The following is a 21,238-nucleotide window of genomic DNA, read 5'->3' as shown; positions in this document are numbered from 1 at the left end:
ATTGCATTTGGTTTGGAAACCTGAAGTGCTATCTTGGCTACAACAAGGTATGATCAAGAACGATCATATTGGAATCTTTAGTTTGGTTCAATATAAACTTATCACACTAATGGAATACAAAGCAATAGGATGAAAAAGCTTTTGCCTTCTTTACAGAGTAATGATGACGACACAACATTATACTGTATGTTTGTATGGTCAATCAAACTAATTTACTTACTTGACAATGAAAAGTGTTCAGATACATCCTCCCAGGCTTGGAATCTAAACTCATTGTTTCTATAGTTCTTGTTGGTTGTATTCCATAAAACATCATGTCGCTTTACAAGTCTTATAAACTCGTTTATATTCTGTTCATCTAATACTTGTGCTGTTTTTTCTTCATCATTTTGTGTTTCCTAAAAAAATAAAAATTGTTTATTAATTTTTAACGAAATTAAAAAAAAAAAAAACTACATTAATAAATTACCTCTGCTGCTGAAACGAAACTTGGGTTTACTTCAATTTTTAAATCTTCAACTGAATTGTCAAATGAATTTGAATTTATTGAAGGATCTAAGGGATCGTTTCTAAAAAGTAAACAACACAAAAAAGGAACAATGATTCAAGTCCATTAAGCTTTATGATTAAGTATATTATAATTTTTTAAGGTACTTACTTTCTTTCTCTTAAATGCGGCACCAAGAATTTCATTTGGTCGTAATGTTTCCATGATTTATCTTCTTCCCTTATTGGTTTTAGATGTGTTCGAACAAACAGATCACGAAGTGTTCTCCATTTCTTTTTGCAATCAATGACTTTGATAAAAATAATAAATTCAAATAGATGAATATTTGGAAAAAATATTAATTTAAAAGAAATAAAAAAGCTGGTTTAATAATTTTAAGTGATAATTTGGTAGTAACCTAACTTTTCGTAGTTACACTGTAATCGAAAATTTTAAAGCATAAGGGAATTTCTAGGAAATCTCAAAATAGCAACGAGACAAAACGAATGCTTTTTTCAGACCTACCGCGATATTTAATTTTAGAAATCAAAATACAAAAACTTTTTGGTCACAGATTAAATAATGTCTTAAAGGTGGAATTTGTTCGAAGATTGTACCGGTGCAAAGCTAATAGCCTCATTTGGTAGTTTGTTTTGTAGTGTTTGTTGTTTTTAGCTTCGTTTTTATTCAGCTTTATTCTATCTAATAGAGGTACCAATGCAGGTGAAAGATTGAAACATTGATCTCGATTGAAGTTCAAGTGAGTTTTTTTCTATTGGCTCTCGTACCAATCCAGGAACATAAAATATATCTGTGGAAATCAATTCAGCCTGATCAAAACGTATGAAATGATCTTCTAAGCTAAATGATGATACCCGAAACCGGGTATCCCTAAAGTATGCAACAAAAAGAAGGCAAAACATAATAGCTGGTAGCAATCGTTGCAGATACAGAGGCGGTAATGTGGAAATGTTGGTTAGGAAGCTTAGGTTGAGTAGTTTTTAAGAAGCAACATTTCCACTTTACAAAAAGAGACCAACCCGCGCTGATTTAGAAGCGTGAGATAAAAACTGGGATTCGTGTGTTGGTGAAGTGGAGAACCATCAACGGGATAGGAGCTTTTCTCCAATATATGAAAATGGGTAGTCCGCAGGTTGGCTAGGAAGCCTAGACCTTTTCCAAATATAAAAGCCGAAGAGAATCATCCTCTAAAGAGCAGTCTTATATGACAAAAATTAAATTTGTTAACAATTAGTTTAGTATTCTAATTATTTTAGCCAAATAAACTTTAAAGTTTTTTTTTACGTAAATTTGTTTTTTTTTTTTATACATTTAGTGTGCGAGAAACGAAAAGGAAATAATTATCCAACCATCAAGGTAAAATGTTTATTATTGGCACAGTAAGCTTTGTAAACTTTGAAGCAACATTCTAAGCCTTGGAAACACGCTGTTTTGATAATTTTTTTAGTCTGGTATATGCATAATAGTACTATCCAGGTCTAATGAACAGAAATATTGAGTTAGGAAAGATCTAATTTTTCCAGCGCAAAATTATTACAACGTTTTAAAAAACCTAGACATCTTGCGGCATTTTTGGCGACGTCGCGTATGTGATCGCTCCACAAAAGGTGGTTGCTGATGCACATTCCGAGGACGTCTAGATTTTCCTTTTCGTTCATGCAAGTGCCACTCATGATAGTACAATTGTACTCTCAATTGTACAATACTGTGTAGTTCGGAATTTAATGAGCTAATCATAGTTTGCCGTTGCAGTTCCACATCCGAAAAGGAGGGTTGTGAGTCTGTAAACGAATATGAAAAGCTAATAGGGCTATGGTCAGCGAAACAATGTATTGGATTAGAAGTAGCAGACAGCATCATTTATAAAAATAAGTAAAAGGGTTGGGGACAAAACAGAGCCCTGGGGCACACCAGCATTTATTTTATGGGTTTCAGACTTGAATCCGTCCGAAACAACTTATATTGAACAGTTGGGAAGAAAATTTCTAATACAACGAAGAAGAGATTTGTCGATACCGAAAACACGCATTTTCGATAAGAGAGCAAGATGCCAGACTTTATCAAATACCTTTGAAATATCAAGTCCAATAATCTTACTTTTTCCAAAACGATGTAAGGATTTGTTTCACTGTTCGGTGAGATGAACCAGTGGACCTATTGCTACGAAAGCCGCATTCCCGGCAATTAAGAAGCTTATTTCTTAAGCTGATAATTAATTAGGGTTTCCATGACCTTAAAAAGAAGGGACGTTAGTGCCATCGGTCGATAATTTGCAGGAGAAGAAGATTCGCCTTTTTTCAACTACTCGGAACGAACCCAGAAGAATAGGATAAATGGAAAAGCTTACGCAGTGGTTTTGCTAGCGTGGAAAACACCTCTTCAGAATAATGGGATACCATTCGGACCAGCGGATTTATGAATGTTGAGATCTTTAAGAACTATCGCCACAGTACGAGTACGAAAATAGATTGGTTCCATAGAATCATTTACGCATTCAAGAACTGGGGGAGCCATGACACTATCTGGTAAGGTGGAATTTTCAGCGAATTGACTTGCAAACAAATAATCTTTATCAATAGAGCTAACTAAAGGAGTGTCATTGACAACAAGCATAGGAACCGAGGAAGAGGAAGAATTCCTCATGTTTTTTTTTTTTCAAATGACCAAAATTTCTTACTGCCTTTGGGACATTGCAGTATTTTTTGTCGTAATTGTTGGTCATGCAAAAATTTGGTCCTTCGACTATTGCGTTGCAGGCCTTTCTGGCTTGTTCAAACCTTTTCCGGTTTTCCTCAGGGTTGGCTTGATAACCTCTTTGCAGCTCGAATCAAACCATGCTTTAGTCTTAGGTTAAATACTTTTAACCCTATGCGGTATAAAGGTTTCCATTGCTAAACGAATCAAACTACTAATCATATCTGTACTGGAGTCTACGTCACTACCAAGGAAGCATAGTGACCAGTTAAAAATCCTGAAGAAATTATTGAGATTTTTCGATGTTTCGTACTTTGGAGCTCTTTCTTTAGCTGGTTTATTTGACACGAGAAATAAGCAGATATGACACTATAGTCCGATGTGCCTAGAGGCGTCTATACACTGATTATGTACTTATCAGGATCAGTTTTAGTTTCAGTTAATTTATTTATAACGCTTACACAGTAAAATAATAGATATCTTATAAATTTGTGAAAACCTATGACTTAACTTTATATAACAATTCAATTTTTTTTAAAATACGGTAAGAAAATAATATAAAATAAAATTATATACAAAAAAAAGAAAATAACAATAATTTGTAAATAAAATATTAATTGACGTTAAAATAGAAATAATAAAAATAGAAGAAGGAAAAGATAGTTAAGTAAGTTAAAGTTAAGAAGAGAAGAGAGTTCATTAAGTTAAGTTAGTTGCTTTGGTTCGAAAAGAAGATTTTAATACTTTTTTGGAAAATATGTATATCACTTATATCCCCCAAATGAGTTGGAAGTGAATTCCAGAGGCGACATGCAGCGATGAAAAATTGCCTTTATGAGGTCAAACACGAAAAGCGTGGCAAAATTACCGATGTCGATCTATTCGATGTTGACATTCTGATTTTTCCAAACAGATAAACTGGCTATCGTGTTTCCAAGATTTTAAAAAACAGTATCAATGTTCGAAGCTTCATGAAGTCATTAAAAGGCATACCAAGCAGAATCTCTTGCAAATGTGAAATATGGTCGTACCTTCTTAAGCCAAAGATGTATCGAATGATACTATTGAATGCTATGTTTAATGTATGTTTGCTGATGGAATCGCAGTTGTAAAAAAATTCGCATCCATGATTGAGCACAGGTATTACAAGGGTCCTTGCAAGCATTAGTCTGATTTTAAATAAAGTGATGTTTTGGGCGGTCCACAGCGTTCTAAGCGTTCCATAATTTTTACCTACTAATTGGTTGATGTGGTCATTCCAGGCCAATGTTTTATTGAAGATTACTCCTAGATTTTTACTAGAATTTACGAATTCTAATGGGTTCTGGTTGAGAAATATGGAAGGAAAGTATGTTAAGTCTAATTCTTTTCTTGATATAACCAGGCATTTGCATTTGTTTGCGTTGAGAACCAACCCATTGCATGACGCCCAGTAGGATATCTTTCTTAGTTCTTGGTTCAGGGTGAAAGCGTAGTCGTCAATTAAACCCAAAGGACAGCTTTTGTAAATTTGAATGTCATCGGCATAAAAATGTTTTGATACTTCGTTTATAATGAAACCGATTTCATTCACCTATAATTAGAATAGAAGGGGTGATAAAATTGATCCTTGAGGAACTCCTTGTTGAACCGGAATAAAATCGGAGAGATTTCCATTTAAGAAAACGGCTTGCTTTCTATCATTCAAAAAGGAAGAACGTAGTTAAATAGCTCCTGAAAATATGTTGAATCTGTGACGCAGTTTATTCAAAAGTATCGAGTGATTCAACATGTCGAATGCTTTTGAAAAGGCTAATAGGACTAAAAAAGTTACATTACCAATATCGAGTTCAGTCCTTATGTCTTCAATTATTTTAGTTGGTGCCGTTATACAGCTATGGTGCGAAAGAAAACCTGATTGAACATCGACTAAAAGGTTGTTGCGACTGACGAAGTTGCTTTATTGTTTTTGCATTATCCTTTCACAGACCTTAGACAGAAATGGAAGTATTAAAATTGGTCTAAATTCATTGCAGAGCGAGTTTTTGGGGATGGTAATTATTTTTGCTTTTTTCCATTGATGTGGAAAAATGCCAGTCGTAAGGATTGAATACCCTACCCTATTACATGTGTAAAATAGGGTAAAAGCAAAGGAAGAATAGCTTTAATGAAAATTGGATTCAAATCATCAGCACCAGTGGCATTGGACTTTATACTTATGCAACTTTCAACTATGTCTAAGGCGTTCACACAATCGAAATTGAACAAAGTGTCTGTAGAAGGTGGAGGTATGGTATTAAGAGATACATGGTCTCTTAGAGTTATTATAGGTGCAGAAACAAATTTACTGTTTAGCTCATTAATATTCAATTCAGCTGGAAAATTATTTCTTTGTTTGCCTATTCCTAGCTTGAAGAGGTTGTTCCATATTTTACGACTATCCGATCTTAGTTCTAGACGGTTAGAGTAGAACTGTACTTTTGCGTGTCTTACCTCTTGAACTACTTTATTTCGCAATGATTTATACAAATTACCGAGCTCGTAAACACTTAACCGTTTTCAGCGTCGGTATACTATATCACGCTGATTAATAAGTTCTTTAAATAAAATATTAATATTTCTGTTTAGAAACTCGACTTGGTCATTTGGTGAAGGCATTAGGAAGATGTCATTCCATGCTATCATGTTTATATCATTTTCAAGTATGTTTTATTGATATTCTTAAAATCAATACACTTGAATTAAAATCATAGGTCAAAAAAATAAGATCATGTCTAGAAAAAACTGGTGTTTCAAGAAGTAAGAAACAAGTCAAGAGCATTTTCCGCTCGGTCATTAACTTCAGATATTTAAGTTGCTCGTTGACAAGCTAAGTAAGATGGTTGAACTCAGCAAAAATCAAAGCACACATTCCTTCGAGTGTTGTCTTCCCCAAATGGAGAGGCCACGAAGAATTGTGACAATTGAGACAATTCCTTGAATGGAGTCAGACAGGGAATCAAATTCCTGAGAAGTCAAAACTCTGACTCTAGAGAATGATGTGCTTAGTACTTGCAAGATAGGATAGGTACGATTTTACAATACCTTTGATACTAAAATTCCACAACCGGAAAAATTATAAGTTTCTCCCTGCCATAATCTTTTGACAATTCTAGAGAGGCGTTAGATTAATATTGAGCCCTTTTATTTATAAGTTTTATCTAAAAATTAACTTACCTGGTAATCCAAAATAATCTGCAACCTCTTTCCACACCACACATCTCAATTTATTGTTTTTAAAATTATTAAAAGTCGAGTCCCATAAGATTTGTTGTTTTCTGACTGCTTCAATAAAATCTTCATTTGAAAATTTGCTTGTTTCCCTTACTGCTGGTGTTTGGTTCTTTGTTTCATTGTTATCCGATTCCTATCAATAAAGTTTGTGTATTATTAACATTTCTAAACATGTACATTTGTTGAAAACTCTTTAATTACCCAGGCAACCGATGAAACGCTTTCTTCATCATCCGACTCTTGGGTACGTTCAAAAGATTTAGCAAAACTTAATCTAAATCAAATTAATTATTTATTAGATAAAAAAATAAGTTTATGTATGAAGAATATTACTTGTTGCCCTTAAGATATGGGGCTAAGAATATCATTTGCTTAAAATAAGGCCAATTGTTAGTATTTTCATCTGGATTCTTAGCATAGTGTTTAGCAAAGACATCTCTTAGTGCTTTCCATTTTTTCTTCACTTCCTCAACTTCAAGAAAAAAAGTGAAAAAATCAAAATTTAGTTTGACTTAATTTCAATAGTGTAAGTACCTGTTGATTCAAGTGAATGTGCAATCTTTCTCCAAGCCTTCAGTTTTTTATAAACACTCTTGTAGTTTTTACTATATAAATTCCATATTAATGGATATTTTTTGACCTCTGCAATAACTCTGTCAGGAAAATCGTTTTTAGTTTCCGACTTTTTTTGTGAATCATTATTTTGCTCCATAATTGTGGTTCTAAGTGATAAATGAACAAATGAAAATACAAATTCTATACGTTTATGTTGGTATGTTATTGAAATTTAAAGTTAATATAAATATATTGGTATGATAAACTTCGCAACTATGGTAAACGATAGAGTTATGAATAAGCAAAACTCTGCAGCCTTGTCCTTCTATTCTGTCATGATTTTTCATAGAACAAATTTATTCAGGATGCCAGAATCTTTTACTAAGTCTGTTTAAAGTCGTGGAAGAAAGATATTTGCGTCTTCTATCGTTAAAATTTATATCTCTTGGGAAATTGCATAAGCTCTATTCAGGTGTTTTAAGTGGACCCTACTTGCAAGGCACACATGCATTTCGATACGAAGTTCTTGCAAATAATTTTTATCAGAAATTGTATGGATAAATAACCGGGGATACAGTTTCTCACCTTCTTTGCCATCTAGCCTTATCAGAAACACAAAGACCCCCATCTAAGAGACTTCAATTTAACTGCGTCAAACGCTTCATAATAAAAATAAGGACAACGAACTTCGGATCTGTACGTGCAATGTAACAGACTACGTGCAGCGGACGCCCTAAACTGCTGCAAGGCAGTTATTACCGCCATCTAAGAAGTGCGATAGGATGGACCGGGCAAAACGCAAACTAAAAGACTGCGATGTATACTACGGCGACAGCTACCGAGAACAAAGACAGCGTCTATTTGGGTGAGCGCATCACGACGATCCCCATCAAGGTTAAATTCGCCAACATAAGCCTGATATGCGCGCGTGCCCCAATAGAGGAGAAAGTTGAAGACACCAAAGACATATTCTTCGAGCTCTTGGACTAGACTTCCGGGCAGTGCCTGATTATGACGCCAAGCTAGGAAGAGAAGATATCTTTGGTGGCACAATCGGGAGATATAGCCTGCACGACACCAGCTCCGACAACGGATTCAGGCTGATCGATTTTGCTGCGGGGCGAGACGTTCTGGTAGCTAGTAACCTCTTAAGGAGTCCTATGCTGCATGCATTAAGCATTGAAAACCAGTGGCAGATGGCCTTTCACCCATCAGAGATGCAGCCTCTGAAGTGCTAGGTTTCAAACGACCACTACAGAGAAAGCTCTGGTTTGAAGACGAATGCCGGCAAGCGCAGCAGCGAAACAAAATGCATAAAAAATGGCGCTTCACAGAAGGGCCAGAGCGGCTCATCAGCTCTACGAGCAGGAGAGAAGAGGGTAACACCGGCTTCTTAGATGGAAAAAAAGAGAGCATGAGAAGCGCGCGATCGAGGAGATAGAGGGATGTGAAAACAGGAATGAGGTGCGTAAATTTTACCAAAAGGTAAAAAAAATACTCCCAAGAACACCAGCAACGAATCGAAGCATGTTAGGACGATCAAAGGAACATCGTAGCAGAACCACAGTCTATGTTGAGAATATTGAAAGATCATTTCTCCAAATAATATAACGGCGATGACAAACCGCATTCCGCTGTAAGGGAGATTAAACCACTCAGCCTAGGCGACGCAGATCAACAATTCTGCCTACCCGACCTTGACGAAGTCGAGATAGCTATATCTAAACTTAAGTCATACAAAGCTGCTGGAGCTGACGTCATCGCTGCCGAACTATCCAAAGCAGCAGGCGATGACTTGGTAGGGAGCATGCACCAACTCATCTGCAAAATATGGTCGGAAGAAAGCATGACTCTGATGTGCTGGGTTTCAAGCAGCCACCAACAAGGAATCCCTGGTTTGATGAGGAATGTCGGCAGGCAAATGCAACCAAACAACAGGCACGCAAAGCGGCGCTGCATAAAAGGACGAGAGCTGCTCATGAGCTCTATGACCAGAACAGGCGAGAGGAACACCGACTTCACAGAAGGAAAAAGAGAGGTCATGAGAAGCGGGCGGTCGAAGAAGTTGAGAGGTTTAAAAGCAGGAACGAAGTTCGAAAGTTTTATGAATAGGTGAAACGAAATTCACATGTACATAAACCTAGAACCGAAGGCTGCAAAGACGAAAGTAAAAACATCATAGTGGAAATACAGTCAATGTTCAGGATATGGAAGGCCCATTTCTGCAGACTGTATAACGGCGACGACGAACCAAATTCCGCTCTCAGGCAGGATGATCCATTCAACATAGACGACGAAAGCCAACAAACCCGTCGAAGACGAAGTTTGCCATATCTAAGCTGAAGTCTAATAAAGCCCCTGGAGCGGATGGCTTGAATGCCGAGCTCTTTAAAGCAGCTGGAGACAAGTCGGTTATCTATAAGATATGGTCGGAAGAAAGCATACCCGATGAATGGAACTGGAATCTTAGTATTGTTTGCCTGATTCTGAAGAAAGGAGACCCTCTAATCTGCACCAACTATAGAGGCATCAGTTTACTTAACACCGTTTACAAAATCTTTTCTGCCGTAATATGTGAACGTCTTAAGCCCATCCTCATCAACCTGATAGGTCCTTATCAGTGTGGTTTAAGACCAGGAAAGTCCACAGTTGATGAAATATTCACATTACGTCAGATCCTGGAAAAAACCCAAAAACACCAAATCGACACCCACCATCTTTTCATCGATTACCAGGCCGCATATGACAGCATCTACAGGAACGAGCTGTATAGAGCCATGTCTAGTTTTGGCATCTCTGCCACACTAGTCCATTTGTGCAGGATGACCATGGAGAATTCACGCTGCTCCATAAAGGTTGGAAACAACTTAACAGAAACTTTCGATGTCAAGAAAAGTTTTAGACAAGGTGATGCGCTGTCATGTGATTTTTTAACATCGTGCTTGAAAGAATTGTGCAGAGCTCACACGTCAACACTAGAGGCACTATCTTTCAAAAGTCTGTCCAATTACTGGGATATGCTGATGACATTGACATTATCGGAAGAACTCAGCGTGATGTCAATGTGAGTATTGAGGCAGAGGCGCAAAAGTGGATTAAACGGTTAATGACGGCAAAACAAAGTAAATGCTGTCGTCAAGAAAGGACGTACAACACCGACGTCTTGGTCAAAACGTCACCATCGACAGACTTAACTTTGTACTTAACTTAAGGACTTCGTCTACCTAGGCTACGCTATAAACACAGAAATCAACACCATCGTTAAGATCGAACAAAGAATAGCTCTTGCTACCCGCTGTTTCTTTGGGCTAAGAAAGAAATTGAGTGGTAAGTCCTCTCTCGGGGGACCAAAGTGACGCTATATAAGACCCTTATCATCCCCGTCCTGCTATACGGTGCAGAAGCTATGGCTATGACTATGACAAAAGCGGATGAACACCTTGGGTCGGTTCGAGAGAAAAGTTCTCCGTGTGATCTATGAATGAACAATTTGGGTCGGTTCGAGAGAAAAGTTCTTCGTGTGATTTATGGTCCCGTATGCATCGAAGGGGGAGTGGAGGAGAAGATGGAACGACGAGCTGTACGGGCTGTACAGCGACGTAGACTTAGCCAGTAGGATAAAATTCCAACGACTAAGATGGCTGGGTCACGGAAAGTCTTCGAATCCACACCCACAGGACAGCGCAATAGAGGAAGACCGCGGATCAGGTGACTCGAACAAGTGGAAAGTGACCTCACCCAACTTGGAGCGCGAAACTGGAGACAACTAGGGACCGAGCTAGATGGAGAAGTTTGTTGGGTGAGGCCACAGGACTGTAGCGCCACCTTAAGTAAGTAAGTAAATGGCAAATGTTATTAAAATGTCTACAAATTCTTAAAATCTGGTTTTAATTATGGCAACTTAATTGTAAATGAATATAATATTTAAAGTACATTCAAGCTAAGCAAAAATATAAATCTGACAGACAACTTTAACAAGTTATTGTCCTAACTAATTTTGAACGCCAGCATAATCTTGTTTTTATAACTACTTTTTAAATTAAATAAAATGTACATATTTATCTATCTATTCATGCCGCTGTTATTGCTATCAATTCGACTACATCATCCTTTATACTTGACCAATAATTTCCCGATGGACTATTCAGCCTGAACATCAACATTCGTGTCACTCTTAATTGGATGGAAATGAACGGGCTTATAAACTGGCGGTATGGGTCTAAATTGTCTCAATTTGTTTTGACAGATTACAAACGCAGGTGGAACACTCTTAACGGACTGTTTTATATCAGGGAAGATATGGCCTACCTTTTATAAAAACCATTCTATCGAAATTTTATAAAGATCCAGAAATGATGTCGCCTTTGTAGGCAGGCATTGTATACTTTTATGTATCATCAAATGCCTCTGTTGGCCGAGACTCATGGTCAAACCAAGGATATTGCTTTGGTAATAACGAAACAGAGCTCCCCAGAACCATGCGCAAAAAGCTATAATAAGTATACAACTTACCTGTTGCCCTGTTGAACAAACGGTTGCACAAAATCCAACTGCTTAAAGTACGCCCAAGAACTCGAATTGTCAGGATGCTTAGCGCATTCAACAGCCAAATATTCCAAAATACTTTCCCACTTCTTCTTGCAGATAAAAGCTAAAAATAAGATTGTTGTTTTTCTTACTCCATTGACTTTTATTCAACTTATAAATTAAAGAAAAACTTACCTGATATGGATAATCTAGATTCAATTTCGCTCCATCCTTCATCTTTTAACTCTATACACTCGAAATTAGGATCATGTTCATTCCAAAGAATCTGCTGTTGTTTAACTTCTTCAATCAATAGGCTTATTGGATTTCCTATGGTTCCCGTTAGGTTATTTGCATACGAATTGGGATCTGATGGCGAAGCTCCTATCTCATTTTCTGCACAAGATATTGACCACTCATCGAATATTTTATCATTAGCAAAACCATTGCTGAGAAATTTGTTAATTAAGTTTAACAAAGTTAATACACACACTATGACATAATCTTAACGCCAAAACAAACCTTCTTGTTTTCATCAAAGGAATTAAAAAACTCATATCGTCAATATGTCTCCACTTTGGGAAAACTCTGCTGCCTGGCGGCAAATCCTTATCAATAGGTTTTATATTCTGGCGCAGTGTCGTTCGAAGTCCTTTCCATTTCCTTTTACATTCATCGACTGAACAAATTTAAAAATTAAATACTAACTTTTATGATTATTCAAATAAAGAACTTATTAAAAAAATATTTGTTTGTTTATTTCTCTCAGGGTATGTGGTACCAAGAGCCTACCTGAAATATTAAATTCTTCTGCGATTTCATCCCAGAGTACTTGTTTCTGTTGTCTATTATTAAAACTGCGATGATTTGTATTCCATATTATTTCTCTAGATTTAATTGCACTGATGAATTCTTCGGTTGACATAATTAAGTGTCGATAATTTTTGTGGTAGAAAATTTATTTGTTTAATAAATTAAAAGTGTTTTGCGCGAATCAGCTGTACAAAATAAAACTGGAACGCAGAAGGCAGAAAAATCAAAAAACGATTGCTTTTACTTGCCGCGTCGCCATTGTGATAGCTGCTGCCATGATTTGCAGCTCCAAGAAAGTTGTGGTATGCCGACGCCGCCCGTCGGTCGTTGGTAGTCGGGCGTCGCAGTGGCGCGTTGAGCTCACTGAGTGCGTTCAGAGACATTTGAAATGATTATTTTTAGATGGAAATCAATATTATAAAATTTGAATAATTAGATTTGCAGTACAGTGTTTTCAATTTATTTCACTGCAAACACCATTTGAAAAAAAGGGACAACAACAGCATTCAGGTCAGTTTCACCATCGAAATTTATTCACTATAATCAATGTAAATTTAAATCTATATATACAACAGTTAAATATCAAAAACTGCAAAAGTTAATCATGCAATCATTAATTATATGAAATTCGTATTTAAGAGTCGTATACGACTTAAGACGTACGTTTCAATTTTGAAAATCGGTTTTCTTCAATTATCTCAATTTAAATCGTAGTAAATAGGAGATATTTTTTGAAATTTGACGGAAAAACAGTACCTGTCACATATCATAAGCTTCATTTCATCATAATGAAAATCGCCCGGAAATCTTAATTTTTAATAGAAATGAAATTTTGCTTCTTTTTTTCAAATTCTTTCATCTCAAATGTTATCCATTTTAGACAAATGTGTTGTTTAAATATCCTGAGAAGTTCCACTAAAATAACACCAAATGTTGTTTGTGATATTTCTAATTTAAAATCGTTTCCAACAGCGGTTTGATAACTTCCTTCTGCAAAAAATCGTAGGAGTGCCAAAAGTTTAACCTGAATTGTATGATGAATTATATGATTTCGATCTTCTTTCATCTTGGACAAAACGTCATCATTGACAGCAAATGGACATCGACGCTCTAGCCCGGAATGTCTTTGAATCCAATCCCGAGGGACGGCGCAGTAGAAGAAGACCGCGACTGAGGTGGCGCACACAGTTTGGCGTGCGAAACTGGAGACAACTAGCTAGGGACCGAGCTGATTGGAGATACATGTTGGTTGAGAACAAGGTCCGCCTCGGACTGTAGCACCACCTTAAGTAAATAAGTAAGATGTCGATCTTAATCGATGTCCTCATCCTCAGTAAAAAAAAAAAAAAAAACAAATCAATGGAATTTCTTTTTCCTTCATTTAATCTTGTTTAATAAGTTTATATTTGCAGTTTCTATTTACTCTAAAACAAACTTAGATTTTAACATTTCAAACTTTGCGTTGATATGCATTGGATTTAACTAGAGCCGTATGTACAACATACTATGAACTTTCATAATGTGGTTTTCAAATACGACACGATTCGACTACCACTATAAATGCGAATTTCTTAATTGAGGTGAATGTCACCGTAGGCACTAATTGACGCTACCATAAAAACTCACGATAACAGTACTAGTTTCCAGTAATGTTTTCTTCTAGAATTTTTTAAAAACACCTTTTAAATTAAAAATCTTGGTTAGCTGTGCAAATCAAAATAATACAATCTTCTTTTACATGTCCTGGTTAAGTTACTTACTTAACGTAGCGTTACAGTCCTGTGTAAACTAAGGCCCAACAAACTTTTAGTGAAGTCGCTGGTCAACGCATTTGGCAAACAATCATCTCGTTTTGAATTTTCATTGAGTTAACATGTGCGAGTAGTAGTACCCATGGCATGATGGTTAGTGCGTTGGACTGTCATGCCAGAGGTTCTCGGTTCGATCCCTGCTTATGCCATCTAGAGTGTTTTCACGCGTACTACCTCTTGCGAGAAATTGACAAATTCTGTAAGAGTAATTTTTGTCATGAAAAGTTCTTTCTCAAATTGGCCGTTCGGATTCGTCTTAAAACTGTAGGTCCCCTCAATCCCTGACAACAGAACTCGCACACATGAATGGTTGAGAGTTGTAAGTCACTAGGCTCTAGTTCTCAACGGACTGTTTCACCACCCAATTTATATATTTTTAACATGTGCGAGCTAGCGGAAGTAGTTGCTCTAATGATTGTTTATTTATTTGAAAAAAAAAAAATAATAAAAAGAGAAAATGAATGAAGCACTGGCTACATAAAAGCAATAGTCATTCGCATGCTAATATATTTAAAAAGTTGGAGATAACGTCCCCAGAATCACACCAAACAAAAGATTCTTTGCAACATTGTGATTCCCTGCTTCAGGACAATGCTATGAAGACCTAAAACTCTAAAAACTCTTCGCGGTTGACTGTGGCCATTGTTGTTTATCTGCGATGTTCAACTTTCACAGCAAAATGAGGGAGGTTTTATTCGCGAACAAGGTCTAAGCTAGGCGCGCACATGCAACTTTTAGTTTCGAAACTGTTTGGTTTCTAATCTGAGCACTATAGACTTATACGAGAGTCCGCGCACATGCAGAAACCATTCGGTCGCCCATTCGAGCAACTTTTTAGTTTGTGTTTTGACACAAACTAAACGATCACCTCAAACCAATTCCTAAGTTTGTGTCTCAAGGAATTTAAGGTAACTGCGCGCACATTCAACTAAATTGTTGAACAATTTTCTTTAAGGGGGTATTCTGGTCTAGAGACATGAATTTTATTTAATTTTTGAAGTGCTGTAGAAAAAAGCAAGCTACAATTTTACCATCAATTTTTTTATACATTATTTATTCACATTAGAAGCATACAAAAAAAATAAAAAAGTAAAAAAAAAATAAAAATTCCGTTAGTTATCAGCTGATAGAGTAGTGCGTCTCAAAAATTTGGTGCGTGACCATACCCACGATTTTAACTCTCCTAGAAATCTGAAATCAAAAACTAAAAAAGATTATTAATCTACAATAATGTCGCAATGTCTGGAACTACGGAAAAGTTACAAACATTTTTTTTTACAAAATGGCGGCTGTCTAAAGAAAAATACAAAAAATTTAGCATTTTTTTGAACATTCTTCGATTTGTTAAAAATAGTAAAAATAAAAATTTGGGGATGGCCGTAGTTCCGGACGTAGACAAGTCCCTAAAGAAGACTTTCTTAAAATTTCAAGTAAATCGGTTCGGCAGAACCTGAGAAATCGTGGGTATCAGATTCAAAAAGACAGTTCTGAGAAAAACGCGTTTAAAGTACCCCATTATGTCTTTTGTTCTATTAGTTGCAGCCCAACCGATTTGGATGGCTGCTCAGCAAAATACTTATTTCTCCGAAAATAATTTGAATTTGGGAAAATCCTCTAGTAGACATATTCTTAAATAGTTAAACTATGAAAATATGAAAAGAAAAAAAAATCGATTTTTTTTTAATTTCTAGACCAGAATACCCCCTTAAGTGCAAGAGAGAAAAAAAAATAGTCAATGTTTTCCTCTCACAAAAAATTCTGAGGGAAGAGTACCACCTTACATCTCAATTTCACTAGTTTTCTCTTTCATACATTGATTGCGAAAATTTATTAGTTGCTTAAACCCATAAAAAATGTCTGTATCCTACTATGATATACGTAACTGCGCGCACATGCAACTAAATAGTTTCTTTCGTATGTTTGTATTAGTGCATTTCAGTCGAATGATTCTTTAACGTGTGACGAGGTTAGTAGGATACTTCCAGACGCGCAGAATAATATATCCTTTTCGTAAGTTTGTTTTCATAATTCAATTTGCTAATTTTTAAACGTCAAATGTATTTATGTACTGAAAGGAGGTGGTTATTATTATTTGTAACTCAAAACAAAACATATTTTTAATTTTCTTTATTTTCAGATTATTCTGTACTTGAATCATATCAATATGCGTCATCGTTTAAAAAAATGGAATAAAGGGATTACCCTCATCAAACGGCACAATTATTTCAAATGGAATTTTGCCTCTCACAAATGGGAATGTTAAGAGTAAAACAACGCTGTCGCCGTCGATTCCGAATGATATTAACCAGACTGCAAATGGAAATTTATACAATAAAAAGTAACATAAACAACACTGCAACGTAAAAGCAGCCACAGGAGCAGCAGTATCAAGAAGAGGAAATTCTCTGATGATCCTAATCGGAGCAAATCTTCATTCGAACATATCTTGGATTTTACCTGCTCATGATATTGGGCTACATCAATCAATTGATGTGTGACCCAAAAGTCGCTAAAGAAAATAATCGAGAGGTAAGATGACGATTTGAATCGATTTGAAATCCACGAACTGACTGAGTCTGAAATTAGATTCCTTTTCAGGGTTATGTTACGCTTTACGATGCCTTCGAGAGCTTCTAATCACGCTATATCTACCGGAGAGCTCGAGAATGCTGGAATCCACCGATTTGCAGTGTCCCTTGGGCGGAGGTAACCCTCAAGGATATCATAATCAATGACTACGGTTGGACATTCGAGTTCACTGGAACAGAAACACGATGTCTGAACCTGAAGTACAACTACTTGGGAAAAGAATCATGCATCGATTATACTTGGCATTCGATTGTCAGGAGCCACAACAAAAGTATGCAGAAAACAAAAACATGAAAGATCTGGCCAGTGTTCTGCGACAATGTACAATTAATGGTGACCCAAAAACAGGCAAACCATGGAAAAAAATTTGATTATTGTCCAAGGTGTTTTCAGTATGGAGGGTTTGATTGTCAGATTGCCTGAGGTAATTGCAATAATGAAGAAATACAAAGCTTATTTGTATTTGGATGCGGCGCATAGTGTGATATTCTAATGGGCTTTGGCAGTGCTGGCTGTTAAATTGATGAAATAAGTGATTCAGTAGGCCTAAATTATTTACGTTAACCACGAGATCTTAATCTGATTACATATAAAGTTAAAAGGAATAAATAAATAATAATAAATAAAGAAATAAGTTCATTTTATGATTCGTTAAATAAGAATGTCATTTATTTGAGGTATGAGAAGGTATAAGCATAACGTTAGTTACTGAAGATCTATTATATTTGTATCACTAAAAATAAATAAGTAAAGTAAAATTCAAAGATGTTTTATTTTCATTTAAAAAAGTTAACATCCATCAAAAATAGCAGTGTTAAAAAACGTTTTGGCAACCGAAAGGAAACCAAAAAAAGGAAAATCGCAGTCGTCTAGTAGCCACAATTTTGTTTTGTAGCATTTTGTTTTGTCCCAATTTGTAAAAATCCATTTCCAGAAATTTGTATTGACTAATGATATTAAAAAGCAAAAAAAAAACTATTTTATATAATTTTGTATTCCAACAATATATCTACTCTTTTCTTTCATAAGCAAAAGAATAGGACAGATTTGAAACAATTTCGTTTCGTGTATATGAGATAGAAAAAGTGAATAAATGTTTCCTGTGTATTGGTTTATTTCGTTGATTGCTTTTAGAGTTGCTTATGTGCGCGATGTTTGGGCAACTAACGATCGAACTATTTGGTTTCGAAAAAGTTGCATGTGCGCGCCTAGCCTACACCGCAAACATCGAAGCAAGTGAACATCACAAAATCGAAATTTTTCGCCAACAGCGAACTGCTCGCCCACATGCCCCTACACAAAGAATTTAGTTTAAGCCCACCTTTAGCTTAATTAATAATTTTTAACTTTTCAAAATATTACAGGCGTATTTTTAAAACATTTTTACTTTTTATATAAAAGTTCAAAAAGATTCGCCAGAGACACTTGCTGTCATAATATCAATTTCAATTATTGATGACTTTTATTAAACAAGTTTTCGTATTTATAGTTTGTATGGGAATTCATTTTATAATATGGCCTTACGCCATCTGCCGGAGTGACAACTTAACAGTAAACAAAAAGTGTTTTTTTGTTATAGGTGATTAATTTTTGTATTCATTTTGGTAAAAGAAACTCATCATTATATTTATTGTAGATCCATCCATGTTTTTTTTCTTAATGTTTTCCAAAATAGAAAAAAAAATGTGTACGTATAAAACGATTGATGTGAATTCTTCTACATCTAACCGTGTGGTCCCACGTTAAGAAATTGCTGAATGCTTTCATCATATCATAACCTACTTGGACTCGTTCATTCAGCTTAATTTTCGAAACGTGCGTTTTCGAAAATAAAAATTGACAGCACTTCTTGTCGTTGTCTTGTCAATACAAAAAAGAAAAGATCCCTTCAAAAAACGTTATAGCGCCATTTTTCTGTTAAGTATTTTTGCACGGCTCTACCTTATCAACAATTTGTGGTTCAAACTCTCAATGCTCCCGCAAAACAAGACAACAAAATAATTGTACAAATTGCGTTTGAATAATAAATTCGACTAGAATTGCCCAGCAGCTGGTTTTTCGAGTTTAAAAATAAAAAATATATTAAAGCTGTGCCCCTAACCCTAAACCATAGTACTTACCTTTCCATCACTCGTGTGTTTTTCAAAGTTTTGCTCTTTTTTTTGTTACTCATGAACTATTAACGATTTTCACCACTTGAAGTTGATTGAATCATCTGAGAGTACACAATTTAAGAAATATTTAAAACAATTACCACTAGCTACGTACAAAAAGTTACTGTTTTGGAGGGAAAATAAGAATTAAGAGGCATAAATAAGGAAATATGTTTGGTGGAACGAAACCTACATTTGGCCAAGCACCGGCAAACACTGGATTTGGCTTCAATAGCACGACCACTGCATCACCATTTGGACAGTCGACATTTGGAAAGCCAGCTACTGGTGGATTCGGACAAGCTCCTGCATTTGGACAGCAACAAAACACTTCGTTGTTTGGCGGAGCTCAAAACCCTAATCCTGGACTATTTGGAGCTAGCACATCTACAGCATTTGGAGCAACAACAACAGCTCAGCCATCGTTCGGAGGTAATTTGTTGTTGAAATAATCATAAAATGTTTAAATTGATGTTTTAGGTTCTGTTTTTAATTTTGTACCTTCCTCCTGCGTATTTGTATTTGACTGATTTGATGATTGAAATATTGATGTGCTCTCCTGATGAATGGATGAGAATACTTATACATTGTCCTTGGGGAATTTTAAGAGAGAATTGTCCTCGTCTTATTGAAGACAATATACCAGATATGTTTCTCTGGTGACAGATGGCATTACATTTACAAAGAATATGGTCAGTTTTCGCCTTTTGCTCGTCAAAAATCCTGCAGATGGCACTCCTAAGACAGTGAGAGGACCTGTTATAATCTTATATTATTTTCGTTTAGAGTGATACAGTGATACAAACTGTTTGCAATTGTAGCTGTTTAGAACCGTTAATCTGGGGTGTTCATTCCAAAGTTTTTCCCTCAGGCCCCCTATTTTGGATTGATCTTGTTTCTGATCACATTTGATCCTATACCGCTCCACTTTGTGCTAAGGAATCTGCTTCTTCATTGCTCCGGAACCCAAAGTACCCCGTCATCCAATGAAGGGAGACTTTATTGTTTATCTCATTTGGCAATATGTTGGTTTGCATTGTGTCATTCAATATTGTATTGTGCGCATCTGACTTCCGCCTGAAAGATGCTATTAGACTATCCCATAAATATCGAGACATCGGTTCTAGGCCCAAAGACAATTGCACCATTCCCTTTAAGAGTTATTGATCTATCAGTTTACAGTTTACTGCAGTTTGATTTGAGAGTTACAAATCAAACTGACGAGCTACGCTGCGCACCAGAAGCATGCCGCAGCTACCATAACAGACATTATTTCCCCTGCTTAATCCCTATTCTAGTTCGTATCCTAGATTTACCTCCCTCGCCCGAACCTATCCTACCCATTCCTCTCCCATTTGCCTAACTACAGCTGGCAACCTACATCCATATCAATAGCTCTCGATACCTTTTCCCCTTTCTTCCCCCCTACCTAGTTACAAGCTTAGTTCACATTTTCTTTCTTGGAACTTCATTTAAAGTAAATTTTTTCTCAAAGTTATACTTTTGTTGGTCATACCATCTGTTGGGACGCGACGTCTTGTAGATTTATTTTTGACACCTTCGTAATCGAGGCTCTTTCCCTGGAGCCAGTGATGTTCCCTTTCCCAGTTGCCTTCTGGGCAAATCTAAATAAGAAAGCCTCGTTTACAAAATTCCAATTAATAAAAAAACTTATAATTCTTTATTTATTTTGATTTCACGATGTGTTCTGGTCAAGGTTTAAGATCATTCTATACATAAGACTTAGCATAATGAATAAAAAAGAATTTATATGAAAATTATGTTAGGAATATAGCGGCCTCCTTTGAAACACCAGTTTCTGAATTAACCTCTGTGAGCAGGATGCAGATTTTTGGTATTGGCATTTGTATTGTAAAAATTCGACCCGTTGCCTTGTCATAATGTGAGTCGTCACTACTAGAACCAACTGATCTTCGCCTGGATGTTCCACAGTAACTCGACCGAGACACCAATGTGTCGGTGGTCAGTGCATTGGCACAATATCATCCACTTTAACGTTTTCTTCTGCCTTACGCCATTTGCTTCTTTATTGTAAGGTTGTTAAGTATTCCTGGTGCCAACGTTGCCATATATTTTCAGTCCATGTTCGAACTTAAGTCCATTCTTTAATGCGATTCAATGGTAAATCCATGACTGTGGGTTCAGGTAAAGTGTTAATGCTAGCTTGTCGCCTGGATCATCATACAAAGCCACCAATAGCCTAGAATTCAAGCAAGCCTCGATTCGTATGAGCAAAGTGTTAAATCGTTCATAGCTCCTAGTTTGACTGCCAACTATTCGTACGATATGCCTTTTTGCTGACTTCACAGCTGCCT

General features: G+C 36.2%; 2 protein-coding genes across 5 annotated transcripts in view; one reads left to right on the top strand and one right to left on the bottom strand.

Annotated features, from left to right (window-relative positions):
* The window catches only part of LOC129939952 (uncharacterized), a 41,853-nt gene extending 29,215 nt beyond the window's left edge, over window positions 1-12,638 (bottom strand). For 2 of the 4 annotated variants that reach the window (XM_056048150.1, XM_056048151.1), the window contains exons 1-11: window positions 12,329-12,638; window positions 12,059-12,215; window positions 11,732-11,985; window positions 11,522-11,660; window positions 6,989-7,176; window positions 6,788-6,926; window positions 6,656-6,728; window positions 6,398-6,587; window positions 659-797; window positions 470-569; window positions 221-398 (exon numbers count right to left, since the gene is read on the bottom strand). In XM_056048150.1, coding sequence (XP_055904125.1) covers window positions 221-398; window positions 470-569; window positions 659-797; window positions 6,398-6,587; window positions 6,656-6,728; window positions 6,788-6,926; window positions 6,989-7,176; window positions 11,522-11,660; window positions 11,732-11,985; window positions 12,059-12,215; window positions 12,329-12,461 — 1,690 coding nt within the window. In that variant the 5' untranslated portion in view covers window positions 12,462-12,638. Of the gene's footprint in view, window positions 1-220; window positions 399-469; window positions 570-658; window positions 798-6,397; window positions 6,588-6,655; window positions 6,729-6,787; window positions 6,927-6,988; window positions 7,177-11,521; window positions 11,661-11,731; window positions 11,986-12,058; window positions 12,244-12,328 lie in introns of all 4 variants that reach the window. The other 2 variants (XM_056048152.1, XM_056048153.1) reach the window with 2 other exon arrangements.
* A 5,983-nt stretch (window positions 12,639-18,621) lies between these two features.
* LOC129953699 (nuclear pore complex protein Nup98-Nup96) overlaps window positions 18,622-21,238 on the top strand; it is a 29,283-nt gene continuing 26,666 nt past the window's right edge. The window contains exon 1 of the mRNA XM_056067045.1: window positions 18,622-19,334. Coding sequence (XP_055923020.1) covers window positions 19,073-19,334 — 262 coding nt within the window. The 5' untranslated portion in view covers window positions 18,622-19,072. The remainder of the gene's footprint in view (window positions 19,335-21,238) is intronic.

Source organism: Eupeodes corollae, chromosome 1 (genome assembly GCF_945859685.1).
Source record: "Eupeodes corollae chromosome 1, idEupCoro1.1, whole genome shotgun sequence".
Taxonomy (NCBI): domain Eukaryota; kingdom Metazoa; phylum Arthropoda; class Insecta; order Diptera; family Syrphidae; genus Eupeodes; species Eupeodes corollae.
This window is presented reverse-complemented; position numbering and strand designations above follow the sequence as displayed.